This window comes from Gopherus evgoodei, chromosome 6, assembly GCF_007399415.2.
Source record: "Gopherus evgoodei ecotype Sinaloan lineage chromosome 6, rGopEvg1_v1.p, whole genome shotgun sequence".
Classification (NCBI taxonomy): domain Eukaryota; kingdom Metazoa; phylum Chordata; order Testudines; family Testudinidae; genus Gopherus; species Gopherus evgoodei.
In genome coordinates, this window is record NC_044327.1 from 88,791,155 (window position 1) to 88,810,917 (window position 19,763).

Below are 19,763 nucleotides of genomic sequence, written 5' to 3' on the forward strand. Positions count from 1 at the left end.
ATTACACTCCAGGTGTTTGTGATAAATATGTAAAAAAAAACTGAAAAGATTCTGCTCTTGAAGGATTCTGTGTAATCAGGTACCTAAGAAAACCATAATGTGACAAATTACTGTGTGAATTGTGCCAGATTTTTAAAATAACTATTCTGTAAATTATCAGAGGGGTAGCCGTGTTAGTCTGGATCTGTAAAAGCAGCAAAGAGTCCTGTGGCACCTTGTAGACTAACAGATGTATTGGAGCATGAGCTTTCGTGGGTGAATACCCACTTCGTCGGATGCATGTACTGGAAATTTCCAGGGGCAGGTATATATATGCAAGCAAGAAGCAGGCTAGAGATAACGAGGTTAGTTCAATCAGGGAGGATGAGGCCCTCTTTTAGCAGTTGAGGTGTGAAAACCAATGGAGGAGAAACTGCTTTTGTAGTTGGCTAGCGATTCATAGTCTTTGTTTAATCCTGAGCTGATGGTGTCAAATTTGCAGATGAACTGGAGCTCAGCAGTTTCTCTTTGAAGTCTGGTACTGAAGTTTTTTTGCTGCAGGATGGCTACCTTTAAATCTGCTATTGTGTGTACAAAGAAATTGAAGTGTTCTCCTACAGGTTTTTGTATATTTCTATTCCTAAAATCTGATTTGTGTCCGTATATCCAGGAAGTGGCCTGTAGAATTTGGTATTGGAGAGTTGTCTGGTGGCCTCCTTTTGGTAGTCAGACCTGTTCATGATGACAACAGCCCCTCCTTTATCAGCCTCTTTGATTATAATGTCAGGGTGGTTTCTGAGGCTATGAATGGCATTATGTTCTGCACGACTTAGGTTATGAAGCATATTCTCACCAGCAACTACACACCACACCATAGTAACTCAAGAACTAATCCATGCAACAAATCTCGATGCCAATTCTGCCCACATATCTACACCAGCGACACCATCACAGGACCTAACCAGATCAGCCACACCATCACCGGTTCATTCACCTGCACATCCACCAATGTAATATACGCCATCATATGCCAGCAATGCCTCTTTGCTGTGTACATCGGCCAAATTGGACAGTCCCTACGGAAAAGGATAAATGGACACAAATCAGATATTAGGAATGGTAATATACAAAAACCTGTAGGAGATTTAAAAACAAAAGCAGTTTCTCCTCCCTTGGTTTTCACACCTCAACTGCTAGAAGAGGGTCTCATTCTTCCTGACTGAACTAATCTCGTTATCTCTAGCCTGCTTCTTGCTTGCATATATGTACCTGCCCCTGGAAATTTCCACTACATGTATCCAACGAAGTGAGTATTTGCCCATGAAAGCTCATGCTCCAATACGTTTGTTAGTCTATAAGGTGCCACAGGATTCTTTGCTGCTTATTCTGTAAATGTACATTATTGGCAATGGAGCCATGGGTTGTGAAGTGAAGAGGAAAAAAAACAACCTTCCTCCATTTCACAGCAGGATACAGTAAGCCTGAGTTAAGTGGTCCTCTAGCAACTTAATTTGCAGCCAATAGCTCCGTAGATGTGATTATTGCCAAATGTATCCCAGAAGTTTATAATCTGCTAAGGAATCAACAATTCTGTTAAACACAAATGTAAGAGATTTTTCCACCATATAGAGCCCTTTGGATTTTAACAGTACTTCACAGAAGGCTATTTATAATGTTCAGTTTTTATTTAAAAAAAAATTGGGTAGCTGTATAGTACACTCTGTCACTAGGGAAAGGAAAGCTCAATTCCTGGTTTTAGCCTTTGATCCCTGGGCTGCATGACTGTAAAACACTTAGATCCCAACTGTAAGTGGTATCTTGTATAGATCAATAGCCGTCCCTGATTAGGTGTTGCATTGATGGGAACCCAGGGTAAATTTCCATCTTTTATTCTGTTTCTCTTTGAAAACTCATTTGTACTATTAACTTCAGAGTTCCCTATCCCATTTGTATCTCTTGTTCTGTATGCACAATGATCCCTTGCAGTCAAAACTGAATGAAAGTTAATCCTTTTCCTTCTGACTTAGTTAATTGTAGTGTGTCTCTTGTCCCTTTGGTGTATCTGTAGAATTCTTTTTTAACATTAATAAGAGTTGCACTCATTGCTACATGTTGGCTTTTTTTCACTAGGATCAAAGGCAATATCAGTTTTACATTGATATGCCCTCTGTCTGTGGATTAAATCCTGCAGTAATAGGGGAATGTGTACAATTATCCAGTCGTTTTTTTTTCATTCCCAACATGTGTGTTAAGTTAACTCTTATACTTTTGCCTTGTTCTCGTTTGAAAATAGACATATTTTACAAAAGTAAAAGCAGAGGTAAAAGAATAGTTAAATCTATTTTTACTTGTGAAGATATCAGGAGCTTACTTTATGGACATGCAGTAAAGATGCCAAGTGTCAAGTTTTAATTATATGTTTTTGTTGTCATTTAATAGTGTTATTGGAATTGTGAAGAAATCATGAAATGGGGCTCCTGACTTTAGTCCTTCTAAAACTGAACAGGTTTTTCTTTTTTCCAAGAAAGAATGACTGCAAAAATCCTATTTGCTATTTCCACCATTACGTGTTTTTGTTTTTTGTTTAGGTTTTTGTTTGTTTATTTGGTACATAGATGAGTCCTTGTTCACAAAATGCAATTCCAGGACAGTTTTTGGGGTGGGTTTTTGGGTGTACGAATTAACAGTAGAATTTTTTGGGTAGTTTTTTTCAACTCACTAGAAATTTTTTCTTTTGGTCTCAAGTCTGATTACTGTGATGGTTAAAATGCAACACATTTGCTTTTCTTGACAGAGGTGTATGCAAAATATGATGTGTGCTTTGAGTCATCTTGTCTGGAAATAGATTCTCTCCAAAGCTTTCTCCCTACTTGGATGACTTTCGAGTCCTAATATTTCTTCACAACTGTCCATTTCACCATGAGTGAAACGCAGCTTGCCAACAAACTTCAATACAGGCCTGCACCATGACACAGTCTCCATCAAACTTACTAGTTTTGGCAGTATTATTTTAGGTTTTCTTTTTCCTGTTTGTACAGTAGAATCTCAGAGTTACGAACACCTTGGAAATGGAGGTTTGTTGATAACTGAAATATTTGTAACTGAACAAAACATGATGGTTGTTTTTTTCAAAAGTTTACAACTGACCATTGACTTAATATAACTTTGAAATTTTACTATGCAGAAGAAAAATGTTGCTTTCCCTTTATTTTTTTAGTAGGGCTGTCAAGCAATTCAAAAAATAATCACGATTAATTCCACTGCTAAACATTAACAGAATACCATTTATTTAAATATTTTTGGATGTTTTCTACATTTTCAAATATATTGATTTCAATTACAATACAGAATACAAAGTGTACACTGCTCACTTTATATTTTTTTATTACAGGTATTTGCACTGTAAAAAAACAAAAGAAACTATTTTTCAATTCACCCAATACAAGTACTATAGTACAATTGCTTTATCATGAAAATTGAACTTACAAATGTAGAATTAGGTACAAAAAAACTGCATTCTGAAATAAAACTGTAAAATTTTAGAGGCTGCATGTCCATTCAGTCCTACTTCTTGTTCAGCCAATCACTCAAACAGGTTTGTTTACATTTGGAGGAGATAATGCTGCCCACTTCTTGTTTACAATGTCACCTGAAAGTGAGAACAGATGTTTGCATGCACTATTGTAGCCGGCATTGCAAGGTATTTATTTGGTAGATGCACTAAAGATTCATATGTTCCTTCATGCTTCCAGGGAACATGGGGCCATGCTGATGACTGGTTCTGCTTGATAACAAGCCAAAGCAATACAGACCGATGCATGTTCATTTTCATTATCTGAGTCAGATGCCACCAGCAGAAGGTTAGTTCGGGTTTACCTGTAGTTTCCGCATCAGAGTGTTGCTCTTTTAAGACTTCTGTTTAGCATATCTGATACGTAAATACCTTGCAATGCCAGCTACAGAAGTGCCAAGCAAATGCCTGTTCTCTCTTTCTGGTGACATTGTAAATAAGAAGAGGGCAGCATTATCTCCTGTAAATGTAAACAAACTAAGGTGACCAGATAGCAAGTTCGAAAAATCAGGACGCAGGGTGGGGAGTAATAGATGCCTATATAAGGCAAAGCCCCAAATGCCAGGACTGTCCTTATAAAATCGAAACATCAGGCCACCCTACTCCCAAATAATTGGAGTAATAGGTTGGTGCTCAATTGCAGGCTGACTGTCTTCATGGGTTTCTCTGATCCCACACTCTACACAATAGGACACTAAGAAGAGATATTTAGCATCCCTTGCATCGAATGCTATAAGGGAAACAGTGCAATCTTACGGAGGTTTCTTGCGGTGGCAGCACCCCCGAAATACATTGTTCTGTGTAGCCATCTACTCTGCCTCCTGTTCTGAGTAGAATATGTTCATTTATGTTTCTTCAAACCATAAATCTTTGCACCCTTTTTCAAGTTGTCATAAACTTTAATCTCACTGTGTTTTAAAGTCAGACAAGGATTCTTATAGTTAATTTTCATAGGTCCATTTAAACCTTTACTCCTTATCAGTTTCTGCACTGATATCAGCAACATTTTGTTCCTTCAGCTTTGTTTTTGCTATGTCATAAGTTTTCTCCCTCCTGTGTTTCTTTACATGTTTAAATTTGTTCTTTTCACTCTGTTTACACTGGTAGATCTCCCACTACTTTGATTTGACAATGCTGTGCCTGTTGGTTTATTATTGCTTCCACAGTTCATGTGAGTGCATTGTCTTTTTGTCTTTGAGTGCATTGAGCTGATGTCTTTTTTTCCTAAGGACATGCCTTTCTGTAAACAAAATGGTCTTCAGTTTCTGTTTGTCCCACTAGACAGCTATTTTACCTATGACTCACCTTTTCTGTTTTGTGCGTCTGTAACTCCTGTGGAGAACTAAATTCATGTTCCAATAAATTATTTTTTCTCAATTCTAATTAAGCTATTAATTGATATTTATGTACTTAATTATTTAAGTACACCTCTACCCCAATATAACGCGTCCCAATATAACGCGGGTTCGCATACAACGCAGTAAAGCTCTGACAGCGTGTTAAGGGTGCCTGGTCAGACCAGGGCCAAGGGGTTTGATAAGGGGCAGAGGGTCTCAGGGGCAGTCAGGGGCTTCCCCCCGCCCCCAGGGCCTGGGGGCAGGAGCTGTTGGAGGGCACTTTTGGGGGTCCTACAGTCCCAGAGTGGCCTGGGGGATTAGCGGGGTGCCGGGAGCAGCCCTCTCTGCTTCTTCGCCCCAGCCCCAGCCATGTCACTCGGTGGAGGGGGCTTGGGAGAAGGGATCCCCCCACACTCGCCAGCAGCAGCAGAAGTGGAATAGCCCAGCCCCAGCCTGCTCCACTCTGCCAGCTCCCAGCCACAGTGCTCCGCTTCCCGCTGCATGTGAGTACGGGGGATGTCCTTTCCCCAACCTCCCTGCACTCACCTGTGGCGGGAAGCGGAATGCCGCGGCTGGGAGGTGGCAGAGTGGAACGGGATGGGGCTGAGCTGCTCCACTTCCCGCCGCAAGTGAATGTGGGGAGGTTGGGGAAAGGACGCCCCCCACACTCACCAATGGCAGGAAGCAGAGCATGGAAGAAGCCACAAAGACTGGAGTGGGAAAAGGAAGGAGGTAAGGAGAGAGAGAAATTATCTAAAATATAGGCCTGATGAGGCATCTCCTGTGGAGAAAAGTCATTACATCCATTGGTATTTATAATGTCTATTGTCTGTGTGGCTTCTAAATTGCTTTTCTTTCCCACACATTCTCACAACCAGGCATTGCCAGTACCAGTATGACTACTGTTGGACTGACTGAAATGGAAATGATAGTTAACCTTGCACAGACTTTAGTGTGATCACTGAAACGTGAGGAACAGTGTTTTTGGCTTGAGCTGGGAAGACCAGCTACTCTGTTACAGTTGCAGAGCTAGTGGTTCCCAACAGTGTGATTGATTGCTCCAACCAGGGGAGAGAGTATGAAAATATGCTTCCAAGTCATTCAGCACTACTGAGCTGGTCTCAGGTCTGCCTGGTACTCCCCACTCCCAGCTGGCCCAGAGCATCCAAGGGGTTCGTCTGATGTCTGCTTTGTCTCAGTAACTCCTGTTCTGTGCTCAGACAGGCTAGAGCCAAAAAACACACAGATTGCTACTCAGCTGGTCTTGGCTCTTCTGAAAAAATGTCACAAATAATAAACCGAATGCACTGAATATAATTAAAACTTCAGATTTTTTTTAATCAGAACTTTTATATTTAAAAAATATAACTTGCTCTACTACAGAAATGTAGTTGGTCTCCTGTTCCAAGGGGAAAAAAATCAGCAAAAATGAACACCACCATGATTATAGAAAATAAGGGAAACAAATGCATGTGCTTAAAGATTTGATAAATCCATTTGCTCACAATGAATAAAGAAGCACCTTGATTAGTGTTACTCATAAAATTTTGCAGAAACTCTCAGCTTTCATTTCTAATACAATTGGAAACATAACCTTCTAAATGTGAACAGAATGCTATGCTGCCAAGAGCTCAAGAATCCTAAGAATGAGTTAAAAACCACAAGATTAAAAATTAATTAATTAGTGATGCTTTTGGGTCAGTCTTCTGAGTATTTAACATACAGAGGAATCCTTCCGCTCCATGAACCGTATGTGATCATTTCAGGTGGAAGATTCAGCCATAAATGCCTAAACACAAATGTGGGCTGCCTCCAGGTCTTTGGCAGGGGTTCCTGCTGCTTCTTTCCTAACCCCTCAGCTGGAGAAGCAACAGTTTTTAAATATGCATCTTGCTAGAAAAGTTCCAGCACATTTTTTTTCCATTGTTGTGCAATAGAGTTACTGTGGTAACTGGGTGTGGGTGTGCAGCACATCCAGAGACATCTCTTGAAAGGGTGTGACTCCTATCAGACGGAAAGGACTCTTGACTGAGGAAGTAACTGAGAGGAAGTTAAGGAGATGGGTGCTCTTTCCCTGGGAGAGAAGATAAAATTGTTTTTTGAATCAGCAGTAGGAGGGAACTGCCTTTATACCCTCTTCCAATAATAAATACATGTTCTGTTATTTATTGAGCTCATACTGAGCTGTGATTCAGAGAACTCTGCTTTCTTATGCTAACCCACTGAAAAGGAGATTTTATCATGTGACAGCAGCATTTCATTTACATTGTATTGAAGAATGACTTGAGGGCTGGAAAACGTGGAGAGTGAGAGATTTAAGAGGCTCAATTAACTTACTGTATCCAAGTAAAAGTTATGGGTGATTTGCTTATGATCTGCAAATGCCTACATGGATAAGAAACATTATAGTAGCTGGCTGTTTAATACTAACAGAAATAAACATAATGAGATCCAATGGTTAGATGCTGAAACTGTACAAATTCAGACAAGAAAAAAATATATTTTTTTTAACAATGAGGTTAATGAACAAATAGAACAACTTTCCTAGGGACATGGTAGATTCTCCATCACTTCAAGTTTTTATATCAAGACTGGATGTCTTTCTAAAAGATATGCTCTAGCTCAAACAGAAGTTATGGTTTGATGTAGAAATTACTAGTTTAGGTTCTGTGACCTGTGTCATGCAGGAAGTCAGGCTGCTAGATGATAATAATTGTCCCTTCTGTTCTTAAAATCTTTTAATTTACATTTAAAAATAAATTTAACATGGTGATGAGTAGTGCCAGTTTGATTTTATTTTTACAATGAGCCTGAAATCATAGCTTGTCACAAGAAAAGCCATTGTACAGCTGTAAGTCTAATGCAGTACACTTTGCACATAGGAATGTTCTTTACTTCAAATTGGTAGTGTAATGTTATTTTTTTTGTAAACAAAAACTTGCCTCTCAGAAAGGACTATTGTGATTGTTTAGTCAGACCTCCTGTAGCAAACAGCCCATGGGGCTTTAGGGTTGCCAGATATCTGGATTTCAACTGCTAAAAGTCCGGCTGGTGGCGCAGCTGGGCTAAGGCTAGCTCCATGTGGTTCCCAGAAGTGGCTTGCATGTCCGGGTCCTAGTGCAGAAGCAGCCACAGGGGCTCTGCATGCTGCTCCCACCCTGAGCGCTGGCTTCGCAGCTCCCATTGGCCAGAAACCGTTGCCAATGGGAACTGCACAGGTGGCACTTGAAGGTGCGGGCAGCGTGCAGAGTCCTCTGGCCCTCTGCCTAGGAGCTGCCAGAGGTAAGCGCCACCTGGATGGAGCCTGCATCCCAAACCTCCTCCTACACCCTACCCCAGCCCTCAGCCCCCTCCAGTACCGCAACTCCCTACCCCACCCCAAGGCCCACACTCTCAGTCGGAGCCCTCACCCCTTCTCACACCCTGACCTCCTGTCCCAGCCTGGAGACCCTCCCATGCCCTGAACCCCTCCTTTCTGGTCCCACCCCAGAGCCAGCAACCCCAGTCAGAGCCCTCCCCCCTTCCTGCACACCAACCTTCTGCCCCAACTCCATGAAAGTGAGTGAGGGTGGGGGAGAGTAAGCAATGGAGGGAGGGGGGATGGAGTGAGCAGGGGCGGGGCCTCCGGGAAGAGGACGAGGCAAGGGCATTTGGTTTTGTGCAATTAGAAAGTTGGCAACCCTATGGGGCTTCCCTGAATTAATTCCTGTTTGAGTGACAACTTATCTTTTAGAGAAATAACCACATTTGGTTTAAAAATTGCTAGTGATGAATAGTCCACCACAAACCTTAGGAAGTTGTTCCAATAGTTAATTACCCCCCTGTCAAGAATTGTTCACCTTATTTCTAGTCTGAATTTGACTTGCTTCAACTTCCAGCCATTCCATCTTGTTATACCTTTGTCTGCTAGACTGAAAAACCCATTCCCGTATAGGTTCTTAAACACTGTGATCAAGTCTCCCCTTAACCTTCTCTTTCTTAAGCTAGACTGAGCTCCTTTAATCTGTCACTGTAAGGTGTTTTCCAATCCTTTCATCATTTATCATGGCTCTTCTCTGAACTTCCTCTCCATTTTATCGACATCCTTTTTGAACTCTCGATACTAGAACTATATGCAGTGTTGTAGTGGCGGTCACAACCTGGCCAAATACAGAGGTAAAATAACCTCTCTACTTCTACTTGAAATTCCCTTGTTTATGCATTCAAGAGTTGCGTTGGTCCTTTTGACTATAGTATTGTTCAGGAAACTCATATTTGTCCACTGTGACCCCAAGTCTTTTTCAGAATCACAGCTTCCCAGAATCGAGTCCTGCATTCTGCAAGAATGGCCTATGTTCTTTGTTCCTTGATGTGTAACTTGACATTTGGCCATATTAAATGCTTATCATTTGCTTGAGCCCAAGTAAACAGATATAAAGCTAGTTGGAAATTTTTCAAAGAAACATGTTTTTTGGTTGGAAAATGCCAGTTTGTTGGAACCAAAACTTTTTGTGGGAATGTATCAGTTTAGACAAAACTTATGTTGTAAAGGTTTCTCAAATCCAGGATGGAATTTTTGGTCAAAACAAGAGAGAGAGGAATCACCCAGAATAGCTAATAGCCCAGTGGTTAGAGCACTCATCTGGGGTGTGGAAGACCCAGGCTCATGTTCCTCTCTCTCTCTGATTTTCTTTTGCTTCAAAGTAGAATGAGGAAAATTACTGAATCTTGAACATTTTCACAGGATGATACATCATTTTCCATGCAGGTCTACTCCAGACACTAATACAGTTGAGGCTTTTCTTTGTTTGGTGACTGTGTGTAGTTGAGCTACTTTGAAGAATTCCATGTTAAACCTCAGTATTTGGTGTGTCTAATAAAATTGAAAGTGATTATGAAATTGTATTATTCATCAGCTGGAGTTTTGAAAGAAGTAGGTAACTTATATTCTCTTTTAGGTTATTAAAGTTTGAAAAAGCACTTACTGCGTTGCGCTATGGACAGCACAAAGAAAATTGTTAACACTTCTGATGATGATGATGCATTTCTGCTTAGAATGGGCCTCAATGATAACAAGGCTGGAATGCAAGGACTGGATAAAGAGAAAATCAATAAAATCATAATGGAGGCCACCAAGGTTCGTTTGTGTAACCCTTTTCACTAGTGCTTTGGTTTTAACTTTTTTATTTCTTAATTTTGCATGCATAAATGGGGGCAGCCTCCTCTGTTCTGTATGTGAGTGACACAGGAAAGGTTGCTTTTCATCACTCTCACCACAACCAATGCAGAATGCTTTGCTGGAAAAGTTAATATGGTTTCCGGTTGTATAAACTTTTTCAGTAGAACTCCTTATTGCTGACTACACCTCCAATGGTGCAGTCCCTGTCAGTACTTCTCCTATGGAGCTTGGGAGGAGGCCCCAAATCTGTGAGGTTTTCAGAGTCCTCCCATCAAACAATCTAGAAATAACTGAGCAAGGGTAACCTCTGAGTTCCCCTACTTCCACAATATTCTGTTACAAGAGGGGTCAATCTGGACCTAGATTTGTTGTTAAACAATTATGGTAAAATAATGAATGCTGTACTGTTGCTTTATGGAAGAGCTAATACTTTAGGGAGAACTTTGAAAAATATAGCATTAAAAACAATTCTGCTAGACTGCTTTTGTATTGTCCATTTTTTCACTGTGCTAAGGATATTTGCATGAAACAGAGGGTTTAGTTTTTCATATATTTCACCTGATCTTACTGTTCAGCACTTCCTCAAACTGTAATCCTTTGTAAGAGACATCCCATTTGGTATTTTTTAAAATAATTCCTTCAAAACTGCTACTGCTGCTGCCATTATAATGAGAGAGAGATGGAGGCAAATGAATGATAGAATTTGAAAACTGTAAAATGAGGAGAACAAGTCTCATGCCCTTTTAAAATCTGCATTTGTTGGGGAAAATATAAACTGTACAGTATCAGGTGTATTATAGCTGTAGATTCTTGTATGGAACTCTCCCAAATCTCTCTTCCCTTTCAGCTGCTCCAAAAAACAAACAAAAAAGCCCTTGTAAGGAACACAATCTTATTATTGCATCACTACTGTATAAGAGAATCCAAATTTCATAGTTGCTTGCCAGCAATTACCAACATCTTAAATACCTGTAAAAAAATTTACTACTAGCACCAAGAGAAAAAGTATGGGACTTTCTTTCCAATAGGCACAATCACTAATGTTTGCTTATAGAGGGAAGAGAAGATTGCATGCATGCCTGATACTGAAGAAAAGTTCATCCTAATATCTATTAGTCAGAGATTGGTTGAAACCTTGAAGCATGAGGTTTTAATCTCTTCCAATACTTTTTTTTTTTTTTAGCATTAACTGTTATAAAACTGGATCACATAAATATCTAGTCCCTCTCTGAATCTTCTTAAATTCTTGGCCTCAATGGCATCCTGTGGCAATAAGTGCTGTACTCTTAACTGCACATTCTGTGAAAAAATATGTAATATGTTTTGAATCTGCCCCTTTATTTTCATTGATTATCACCTTGTTCCTGTGTTATGAGACAGGGAGAACCAAAGTTCCTGATCTACCTTCTCTTTATTATTTATTATTTTCCATACCTTGATCATGTCCCCTCTTATTCATTTCCTTTCCAAGATAAGTGATCTCAATCTTTTCCATCTGTCGTCATATGGAGATTTTGCATACCCCTGAACATTTCCATTACCCTCTTTTAAACTTTTTCTAATTCTGCAATATCCTTCTGAGATTGGGTGACAGGTACTGCACACAGTAATCCAGATGAGGTTGTACCATTGACTTACATAATGGCATTAGTTTTCTCCAGATGAGACCATATGGACCAATGCTGCACATGAAAAGTAAAAATGTCTGAGGTCAATTTTCAATTTTTGCATTCAGTATCTTTCAAGATATAACAGAAAATAGCCTAGAGAGTACAAGCAACTTATTTCTTTTGAGTTATTTTGACATCTCTCTGATCTATCTAATGTTTTTCGAATTGCATCATCACACATCAGGACATGTCCCTGCCTTTCTGGAGCCTAGCCGGTTTCCTCAGAATTATATTAAATTCTGCGTGGCGGAGGGAAGGAAGAATATGAACTTCATGTAATCTAAGTACCACAGTTGTTTTTTGTGTGTATACCTCAATTATGTGAATATCCAAAATATATATAATATGCGAAAGAAATCCTTAAACTATACAGAACCCAACATATCATAAGGCTGTATCTGCTTCGCTGATAGGATTGGAAACAACGGTCCATTTTATTTCAGTGCTGTTTTTTCCATTTAAATTAGTTGTTAGCAGACAAATTGCATCTTCTTTTACTGTTCAGTTATTGTAAGATTATAAGGAAAATAATGAACTTTCAAATGTATCTTAACTATTTATTTTTCTGATAGGGTTCTAGATTTTATGAAAATGAGCTTAAGAAAGATCAACAAGTTAACCAACGAATTGAAAAAATGATGCAGCTAAAAAATAAAATTACCAGCCAACAGCTTCTGAAAGCACAGCTACAGGTACTAACGAATTTGGGAAGTTTTTTGAGTGGAGGGAGAATAACAGTTTTTAGGAGTATATTATTGATTCCAGTCCTAAAATTTCAAAGTGTTGCACAAGTTGTTAGTTGCCTGGTTCTATTTGATGTTAGCAACAATTATGCAGCTAAAGCCTGCATAGTATTTTAATGGTTTAAATTTATATTCAGTTAACAGAAGAACATTTAAATAGATAAGACACTTCATTTGCAGTATTTCTTGTGTGAACAAAATGGAATTAAAACAAGAACTCCTTTCTCCCAATGCTGAAAACACCTAATCAACTAATAAATAAAATCCATTGCTCATGATGCACTCCTGTGAAACTCATTGATGGGATGTTAGATGAGGTGGGATCTGAGTTACTACAGAGAATTCTTTCCTGGGTGCTGGCTGGTGAGTCTTGCCCACATGCTCAGGGTTTAACTGATCGCCATATTTCGGATATGGAAAGAATTTTCCTCCAGGGCAGATTGGCAAAGGCCCTGGAGGTTTTTTGCTTTCCTCTACAGCGTGGGTCACAGGTCACTTGCTGGAGTATTCTCTGCACATTGAGGTATTTAAATCACAATTTGAGGACTTCAGTAACTCAAGCATAGGTTAGAGATTTGTTGCAGGAGTGGGTGGGTGAGATTCTGTGGCCTGCATTGTGCAAGAGGTTAGACTAAATGATCATAATGGTCCTTTCTGACCTTAAAGTCTATGAGATTAGTTTTCTTTACAAATACCAGAGCAGTCATTTTGGTTTAAACAATTTGTGTGTATTTTTTTTTAAAAGTCTTGGCTTATGCACGTATTATGTTAGATCATGTATAGTGATAGGGAAAAATGTCACTAGGATTATCCCATTACTTCAGCTTTTGATTTATCTATCTTTGCATGCCAACTACTATGTCACTGAAGTCTTCAACTTTTTATAAACAAAAAATCTAGCCAAAGGTGCATATTGCCTACAATAGAAAAATCGGTTTCCTTTATTATTAGGGCCTTCGTTATGAACATCCATGTACAGTGGAAAGAAATAAAGGGTCTGAGAAAACTATGGATCTAAGAAATGGGAGCTGTGTATGAAAATGTTTCTGTGGTCCAAAAGAAGCACTTTTGCATAGGTATTCAGATATTGCAGTGATGGACAATGTTATCAGAAACTAGATAATATTGCATACAAAAATCACATTAAAAGAACATTAAAGTTGCTATGTCAAGCACCTTAATTTGTCTCTGTTTACATATAGTGTGATTCAATCTTTAATGATTGCATACTATATTTTTCAATGTGACCCCTGCCTCATTCTGTGCACAAAATAGATAGTGTTCATTGCGCAGCTATTCAATATTTTGTTTTATCTTCATTGTTCAATATGTAGTCCCAAACCTTGTTTACCATATGTTAGTCTAATTCTGATCTGGATACAGAATTATTAATTTCCTCATATTTTTTGCTGTGATGCTCATCACTATAGTATGTGAGTACTTGGCAAACATTGATGAATTTAATTTTACAACACACATCGGGTCACCCATTTTACATGTGGGAAATGAAGGCACGGAGATATTAAGGTTAAAAGGGTCCACTAATTTCACTAATTTTGGGTTCCCAGTTTGACCACTGAGTGCCTAGGACTTGATTTTTCAGAGTACTTAGAATTATATCATACTGTATATATTTATACACAGCTCCTAGTGACTTCATTTGCAGATGTGAGTGCTCAACACTTCTGCAGACCAGACCATAGAGTATCAAGTTGGGTACCCAGAAAATGAGGAAGACGCAATCAGTGACCACCCATGAAAAGCTTTTTTTTTTTTTTTTTTTTTGTATTGACTTGCCTAGCATCACATAAGAACTCTCTCTGAAAGAGGCAGTAATAGAATCCAGTTCTCCAATGCAACATTCAACTGTATTACATATGAAACTATGCTTTCTTTTACTTTCAGATATCACCTCCTTATGCTCTGAAATCAGATGCTCTAGTCCAGCTGTTCTCAAACTGTGGGTTGGGACCCCAAAGTGGGTTTGACCCTGTTTTAATGGATTCGCCAGGGCTAGCATTAGACTTTCTGGGGCCGAAGCCAAAGTCTGAGCCCCACTGCCCAGGGTGGAAGCTGAAGCCAGAAGGATTCAGCCCTCTGCAGCAGAGCTCAGGCTTCTGCTTTAGCCCTGGATGGCGAGGCTTAGGTTACAGTCCCCCTGCCCGGCGCTGAAGCCATCAAGCTTTGCCTCCCTCCCCTACAGGTCGATGGGGGTCAGGCTTCAGCTCTGCTGTCCAGGGTGGTGGGGCTCAGAATTCAGTCCCCCTTCCTGGGGTCATGCAGTCATTTTTGTTGTCAGAAGGGGGTTGTGGTAGAATGAAGTGTGAGAAACCCTGCTCTAGTATTCACCTCAGCTTGGTAAGGGGGGAGACAACTTGTGCAGAGTTACAGAAGTATGGAAAGCTCCATGCTCCTGTGTAACACTGTAAATTTGTATCTTCAGATCAAGTCTTGTCAGTTTGTTGGATGGTAGAGGGTGGGAAACTGGGCTCTTTTAGGGTGCTCACTAACATGACAGTTCTTTTCAGGTTGGCAGTCAGTACTGATATTGTAATATTACAAGATTTCTAAAAAGCTATTCCTTTTGCTAGACAGTATCCCAGTGATGCTGGACATGGCAGCAACATAAATCCATAGCGTCAACAACATAATAACCCCTTTTCTAGTGTTTTGTTGATATAACAGAACCTGCACATGCTGTGGGACTGTGTGTGTCAGAAATGAAAAATAAAGGTGTTTTAGTTTGTCTTTATTTTAGACAGCCTCCTCTGCAGCCGGGTAGGGGCAAAGGAGCACTTATAATCACAAATGTCCCAAATTCATCTCTAACATCTTCAGTGTTCTTGGACAGTAAGTAACCCCTTCAAAACTTGCCATTATCATTTTAAAATATTTTATTTGGCTTTAGAAATAAAATAAAATTGTAAATGCCAAAGGTGGAGTTTCATATGCACTGAATGTCATTGGTTTATTAGGTCAAGTTTTTCTATACAATACTGAATGCAGTAAGTTCCCACTTCTGATAAATTGGTCATGGCTGATTGAGACTCGTCTACTACACAACCCAGAAATGTCTGAAGTTCTCCAATAATCCATAAGCTATATTTTTATATTCATTTATTCAATACTATGATTAATTTAAAACTTTCAGAAGTATCCAGCTTCTGAATTATATAAACTATTGCCAACAGCCATTGTTGCCGTTTTTATTGATGTTGGTTTCTAGCTCAGTTTTTAACTCTGCATGACGTTGCTGTCACCTTGTAGCAGAGTATTACCAGTCACTCCTAGTTTCTCTCCATTCTGTCAGATAGCTTTACAAACATAAACAGACACAAAATTAAGTTTTTTAATTCTTGTTTCATATATGCTACTTAAGAAAGTTAGTTTTTTGGTATATATACCACATCTTTGGTCAAGAACAAATCACAATAACTTCTTCAGTCTTTGTCTAAAAATAAATACAAAAATTTATGAATTTTAAAAGTCTAATGGCCCAAATTTTCAGCTCTTTTCCCCCATAAAATATATAGAAACTCCCCTAAGTCTTCCATAACAGAATTTTCTTTAAAAAAAGAATGCTATATAATTTTTCAGCTCATGCACCTGGTTTACCTCTGAGAAATTTGTCTTTAACTGTCTTCAGATTTAGTAGGGAAACGTGGTTATAGACAAACATGATTCTCTGAAGTAAGTCTACAAAGCTTTTGTTTTACTATGTTTCCTTTAATGAGCTGCTGTTGCTATTTTAAATAATCATCGTTTTGATTCGTGACTAGCATAAAAGGGTTTCCATCTCTGTTTTTATACGTGCATAAGATATTAGTGAATAATTAGATATGACATGCTAGTAATTCAGGTGTAGGGGGGAACAAAAGTTTTATATTAAGACAGTATCTGGAAATGCAGATTAAATTGTGTGACTGGGGGTGTGGGAGGCAACATAAATTCAAGTAATTAAAGGTCATTTGAGTTTGAGAATAACCTACCTATAGTTTGTAGAATATGAGATCATCAGAATTAACAAAAGGAAGAAATTAATTAGAATGAAGATAAGTGCCTTTTGATAATTTTACATGGATTTTAGCCCTTGCTTAATTGATATTACAATGAAAATAACTAAGTCTGCTCCTGGAGCTTTTAAATGTAATGAGTTGTTTTTCTTCTTTATATTGTATCATACTGTTTTCATAATTTTTTTCAAATATTTCTTCTGTTGTTATTTGAACTCTTCACCTTCTACCTTTCCCACTGGTGCCTTACATTTTATACAAACCAGTTTGACCAGCCCAACTCACTGAACTAGGATATGTGCTATGCATTGGTATGTGGAAGAGCTTAATTTGATTCCACATCGTGGTCTTTCAGTTTTCAAACAAATTGGCTGGGAGCAAACCAGAAGGAAGGGGGAAAATCTCATATTACTCAGTAGTAATCCTTCTGGCAAATAAGTTGCAGCACGAGAGCTCAACTAGGTGAGAGGCGACAGACCTTTAGGTTTTTTCAAAAAGTAGTTCTGTAAACAATAAATACAACTTGTATATTTGTGGAATATTATATGTACTTGCATTTATATGTATAAATATAACAGACTTTTTCCACTTTCACTTTTTTTGCCATCTGTTACTTACGTCTTTTCCCACACACAACAAGTTGGACCAAAAACAAACTTTCTTCCTTGAGTGCTTGCTCATATTAATTCCAATTAGGTATGTGCGCGCCACATGCACAGTCGTCGGAAAGCTTTCCCCTAGCAGCACCTGTCGAGTCAGCTGTCGAACCCCCTGGAGTGATGCCTCTATGGCACTCAATATACGACCCTACCGACCCGGCGCCTCCTCAGTTCCTTCTGACCACCAATGATGGTCGTTGGAACTGTGATGAATTGCTTAGCAAGTTCTCCTCTCGTTCTCCTAGCTTTCAGTTTGTTGTAGTTTTTGTGTTAGTAGTTCTGGCTGTTGTTTGTATGGGTTTCCCCTCCATCCTGACTGCCTGTCTCCCTTTGGGGACTCAGGGCATGCCTCGGTCCCAAGGATTCAAACCTTGCAAGTCCTGCAATAAGCCCATGCTAATGGGTGATCCCCACAACGCTTGTCTAAAGTGTCTGGGGAGGCACACCAGGCGCAGGATTTGTAAAGGGTTTTGCCCTAGAACAAAAAAGGAACAGGACTTCCATTTAAAACAGCTCCTTGTGGAGGTGGTTCTGAGACCGCAATACACCTGAGCTTGGCAAGACCTGATACCGAGTTAATCGGTGCGGAGTGCTCCGGCATCCGTGGCAGAAGCGGCCCCACAGAGGGACTTTAGGCGTAGAGACCCACAGTACCGCTGCTCCCAAAGCTGGCAAGAACTGTCCAGCACCAATCCCATTCCCTGGCACCACAGGAGCAGCACTGGAAATAGAGTAGGAGTGGATCTCTGTCTTCGAGACCTGCTCCTTCAAAGTCAGCCAGTGGGGTGCACCCCAGGGAAGAGGGCCCGGAGCTGCAAAGGATACCATTGAGTCCAGTGCCATTGGACTCCCCAAGCCATATGGTGGAAGAAGTGGGGCTGCCAGACGCCTTTGCCATTACCACACCGCAGTCTCCGGTCCTCTGGGACAAGCCCCAAGTGCCAACGAAGGCAGCAAGTCGCCGAAGTTGCATCCGCCTGCATCTCCAACGCACTGCTCGCCACAACACGGAGATACCGCTCTGAGTCGTAGCACCAATCCATTTCTCAGTACCACTCTAAGTTGCAGCACCAGTCGGAATTACAACATCGGTCTGACTTGTGGCACCGCTCACCATCCTGGTACCAATCCCCGATGCAACGGAGGTCCCGTTCTTGGCACCAGTCACCACAGCACCTGTCAAGGTTCCTTCCCCACACTGAACTTTAGGGTACAAATGTGGGGACCTGCATGGACACTTCTAAGCTTAATTACTAGCTTAGATCTGGTAACTCTGCCACCATCCAGAAATTTCAGTGTCTGGATCACTTCTTGTCGCCCTCAAACCCTTCCCCTCCCTGGGCAGCCTCGAGAGGCTTCACCAGTTCCCTGGTGAACACAGATCCAATCCCCTTGTATCTTAAAACAAGGAGAAATTAACCATCCCCCATCCATTCCCCCCACCAGTCCCTGGTGAGTCCAGATCCAATCCCCTTGGATCTTAAAACAAGGAAAAATCAATCAGGTTCTTAAAAAGAAAGCTTTTAATTAAAGAAAGAAAAGTAAAAAAAAACCATTTCTGTAAAATCAGGATGGAAATTACTTTACAGGGTAATCAGATTCATATAGCCCAGAGGAACCCCCTCTAGCCTTAGGTTCAAAGTTACAGCAAACAGAAGTAACATCCTCTCGGCAAAAAAAGGGACATTTACAAGTTGAGAAAACAAAAATAAAATTAATCTGCCTTGCCTGGCTGTTACTTACAATTTTGAAACATGAGAGACTGATTCAGAAAGATTTGGAGAGCCTGGATTGACGTCTGGTCCCTCTGAGTCCCAAGAGCGAACAACCCCCAAAACAAAGAGCACAAACAAAGACTTCCCTCCACCAAAGATTTGAAAGTATCTTGTCCCCCTATTGGTCCTTTGGTCAGCTGTCAGCCAGGTTTACTGAGCTTCTTAACCCTTTACAGGTAAAAGAGACATTAACCCTTAACTATCTGTTTATGACAGCACCAATCGAGGTCTCGGCATCACCAGTCGTTACGGCACCACTCCTGATGCTGGCATCAATCCCGATCCAGGCACTGCTTCCCATCCTCACTGCACCACTTACCAGCCCAGCTCCGCTTGGCACTGCCGTGGGCATCAAGATCCTGGTCCTTGTCTTCGGGCTTGGAGATGGAGTCAAGATACTCACGCTGGAGCCGGCACCGGTCGGGACATAAACGTCCCAATATGGGCACAATGCCATGGGTGGTGCAATGGCAGGGGCCAGCAGAGTGGCCATTTTGGACCCCCTGGGCATATCACCAGGCCCAGGCCCAGGATACTGGGTGGGGAAATTGCATGCAGGGCCAAGAATGTAGGGCTGAGGCAGGGGGTTGAGGTGTGGGGGGGAGTGCGGGGTGCAGAAAGGGGCTCAGGGCAAGGGGTTAGGGCAGAAGAGGAGTATGGGGTATACAGCGGGGCTCAGGGAAGGGGGTTGAGGTGCAGGAGAGGGTTCAAACTGTGGGAGGGGGCTCAGGGCAGTGGTGCAGGGAGGGGTGCGGAGTGTGGGAGGGGGCTCAGGGCAGGAGGTTGGGGTGTGGGAAGGGTGCAAGGTGCCCCCAGAGCAGTTTGCCCACTCCTGTTCTACCACCATGAATAATTGGT

General features: G+C 40.7%; 1 protein-coding gene across 4 annotated transcripts in view; it reads left to right on the forward strand.

Annotated features, from left to right (window-relative positions):
• The window catches only part of POLK (DNA polymerase kappa), a 105,281-nt gene that overhangs the window by 9,474 nt on the left and 76,044 nt on the right, over window positions 1–19,763 (forward strand). For 3 of the 4 annotated variants that reach the window (XM_030566396.1, XM_030566398.1, XM_030566394.1), the window contains exons 2-3: window positions 9,825–10,003; window positions 12,288–12,407. In XM_030566396.1, coding sequence (XP_030422256.1) covers window positions 9,863–10,003; window positions 12,288–12,407 — 261 coding nt within the window. In that variant the 5' untranslated portion in view covers window positions 9,825–9,862. Of the gene's footprint in view, window positions 1–3,800; window positions 3,840–9,824; window positions 10,004–12,287; window positions 12,408–19,763 lie in introns of those variants that run through there. The other variant, XM_030566395.1, reaches the window with a different exon arrangement.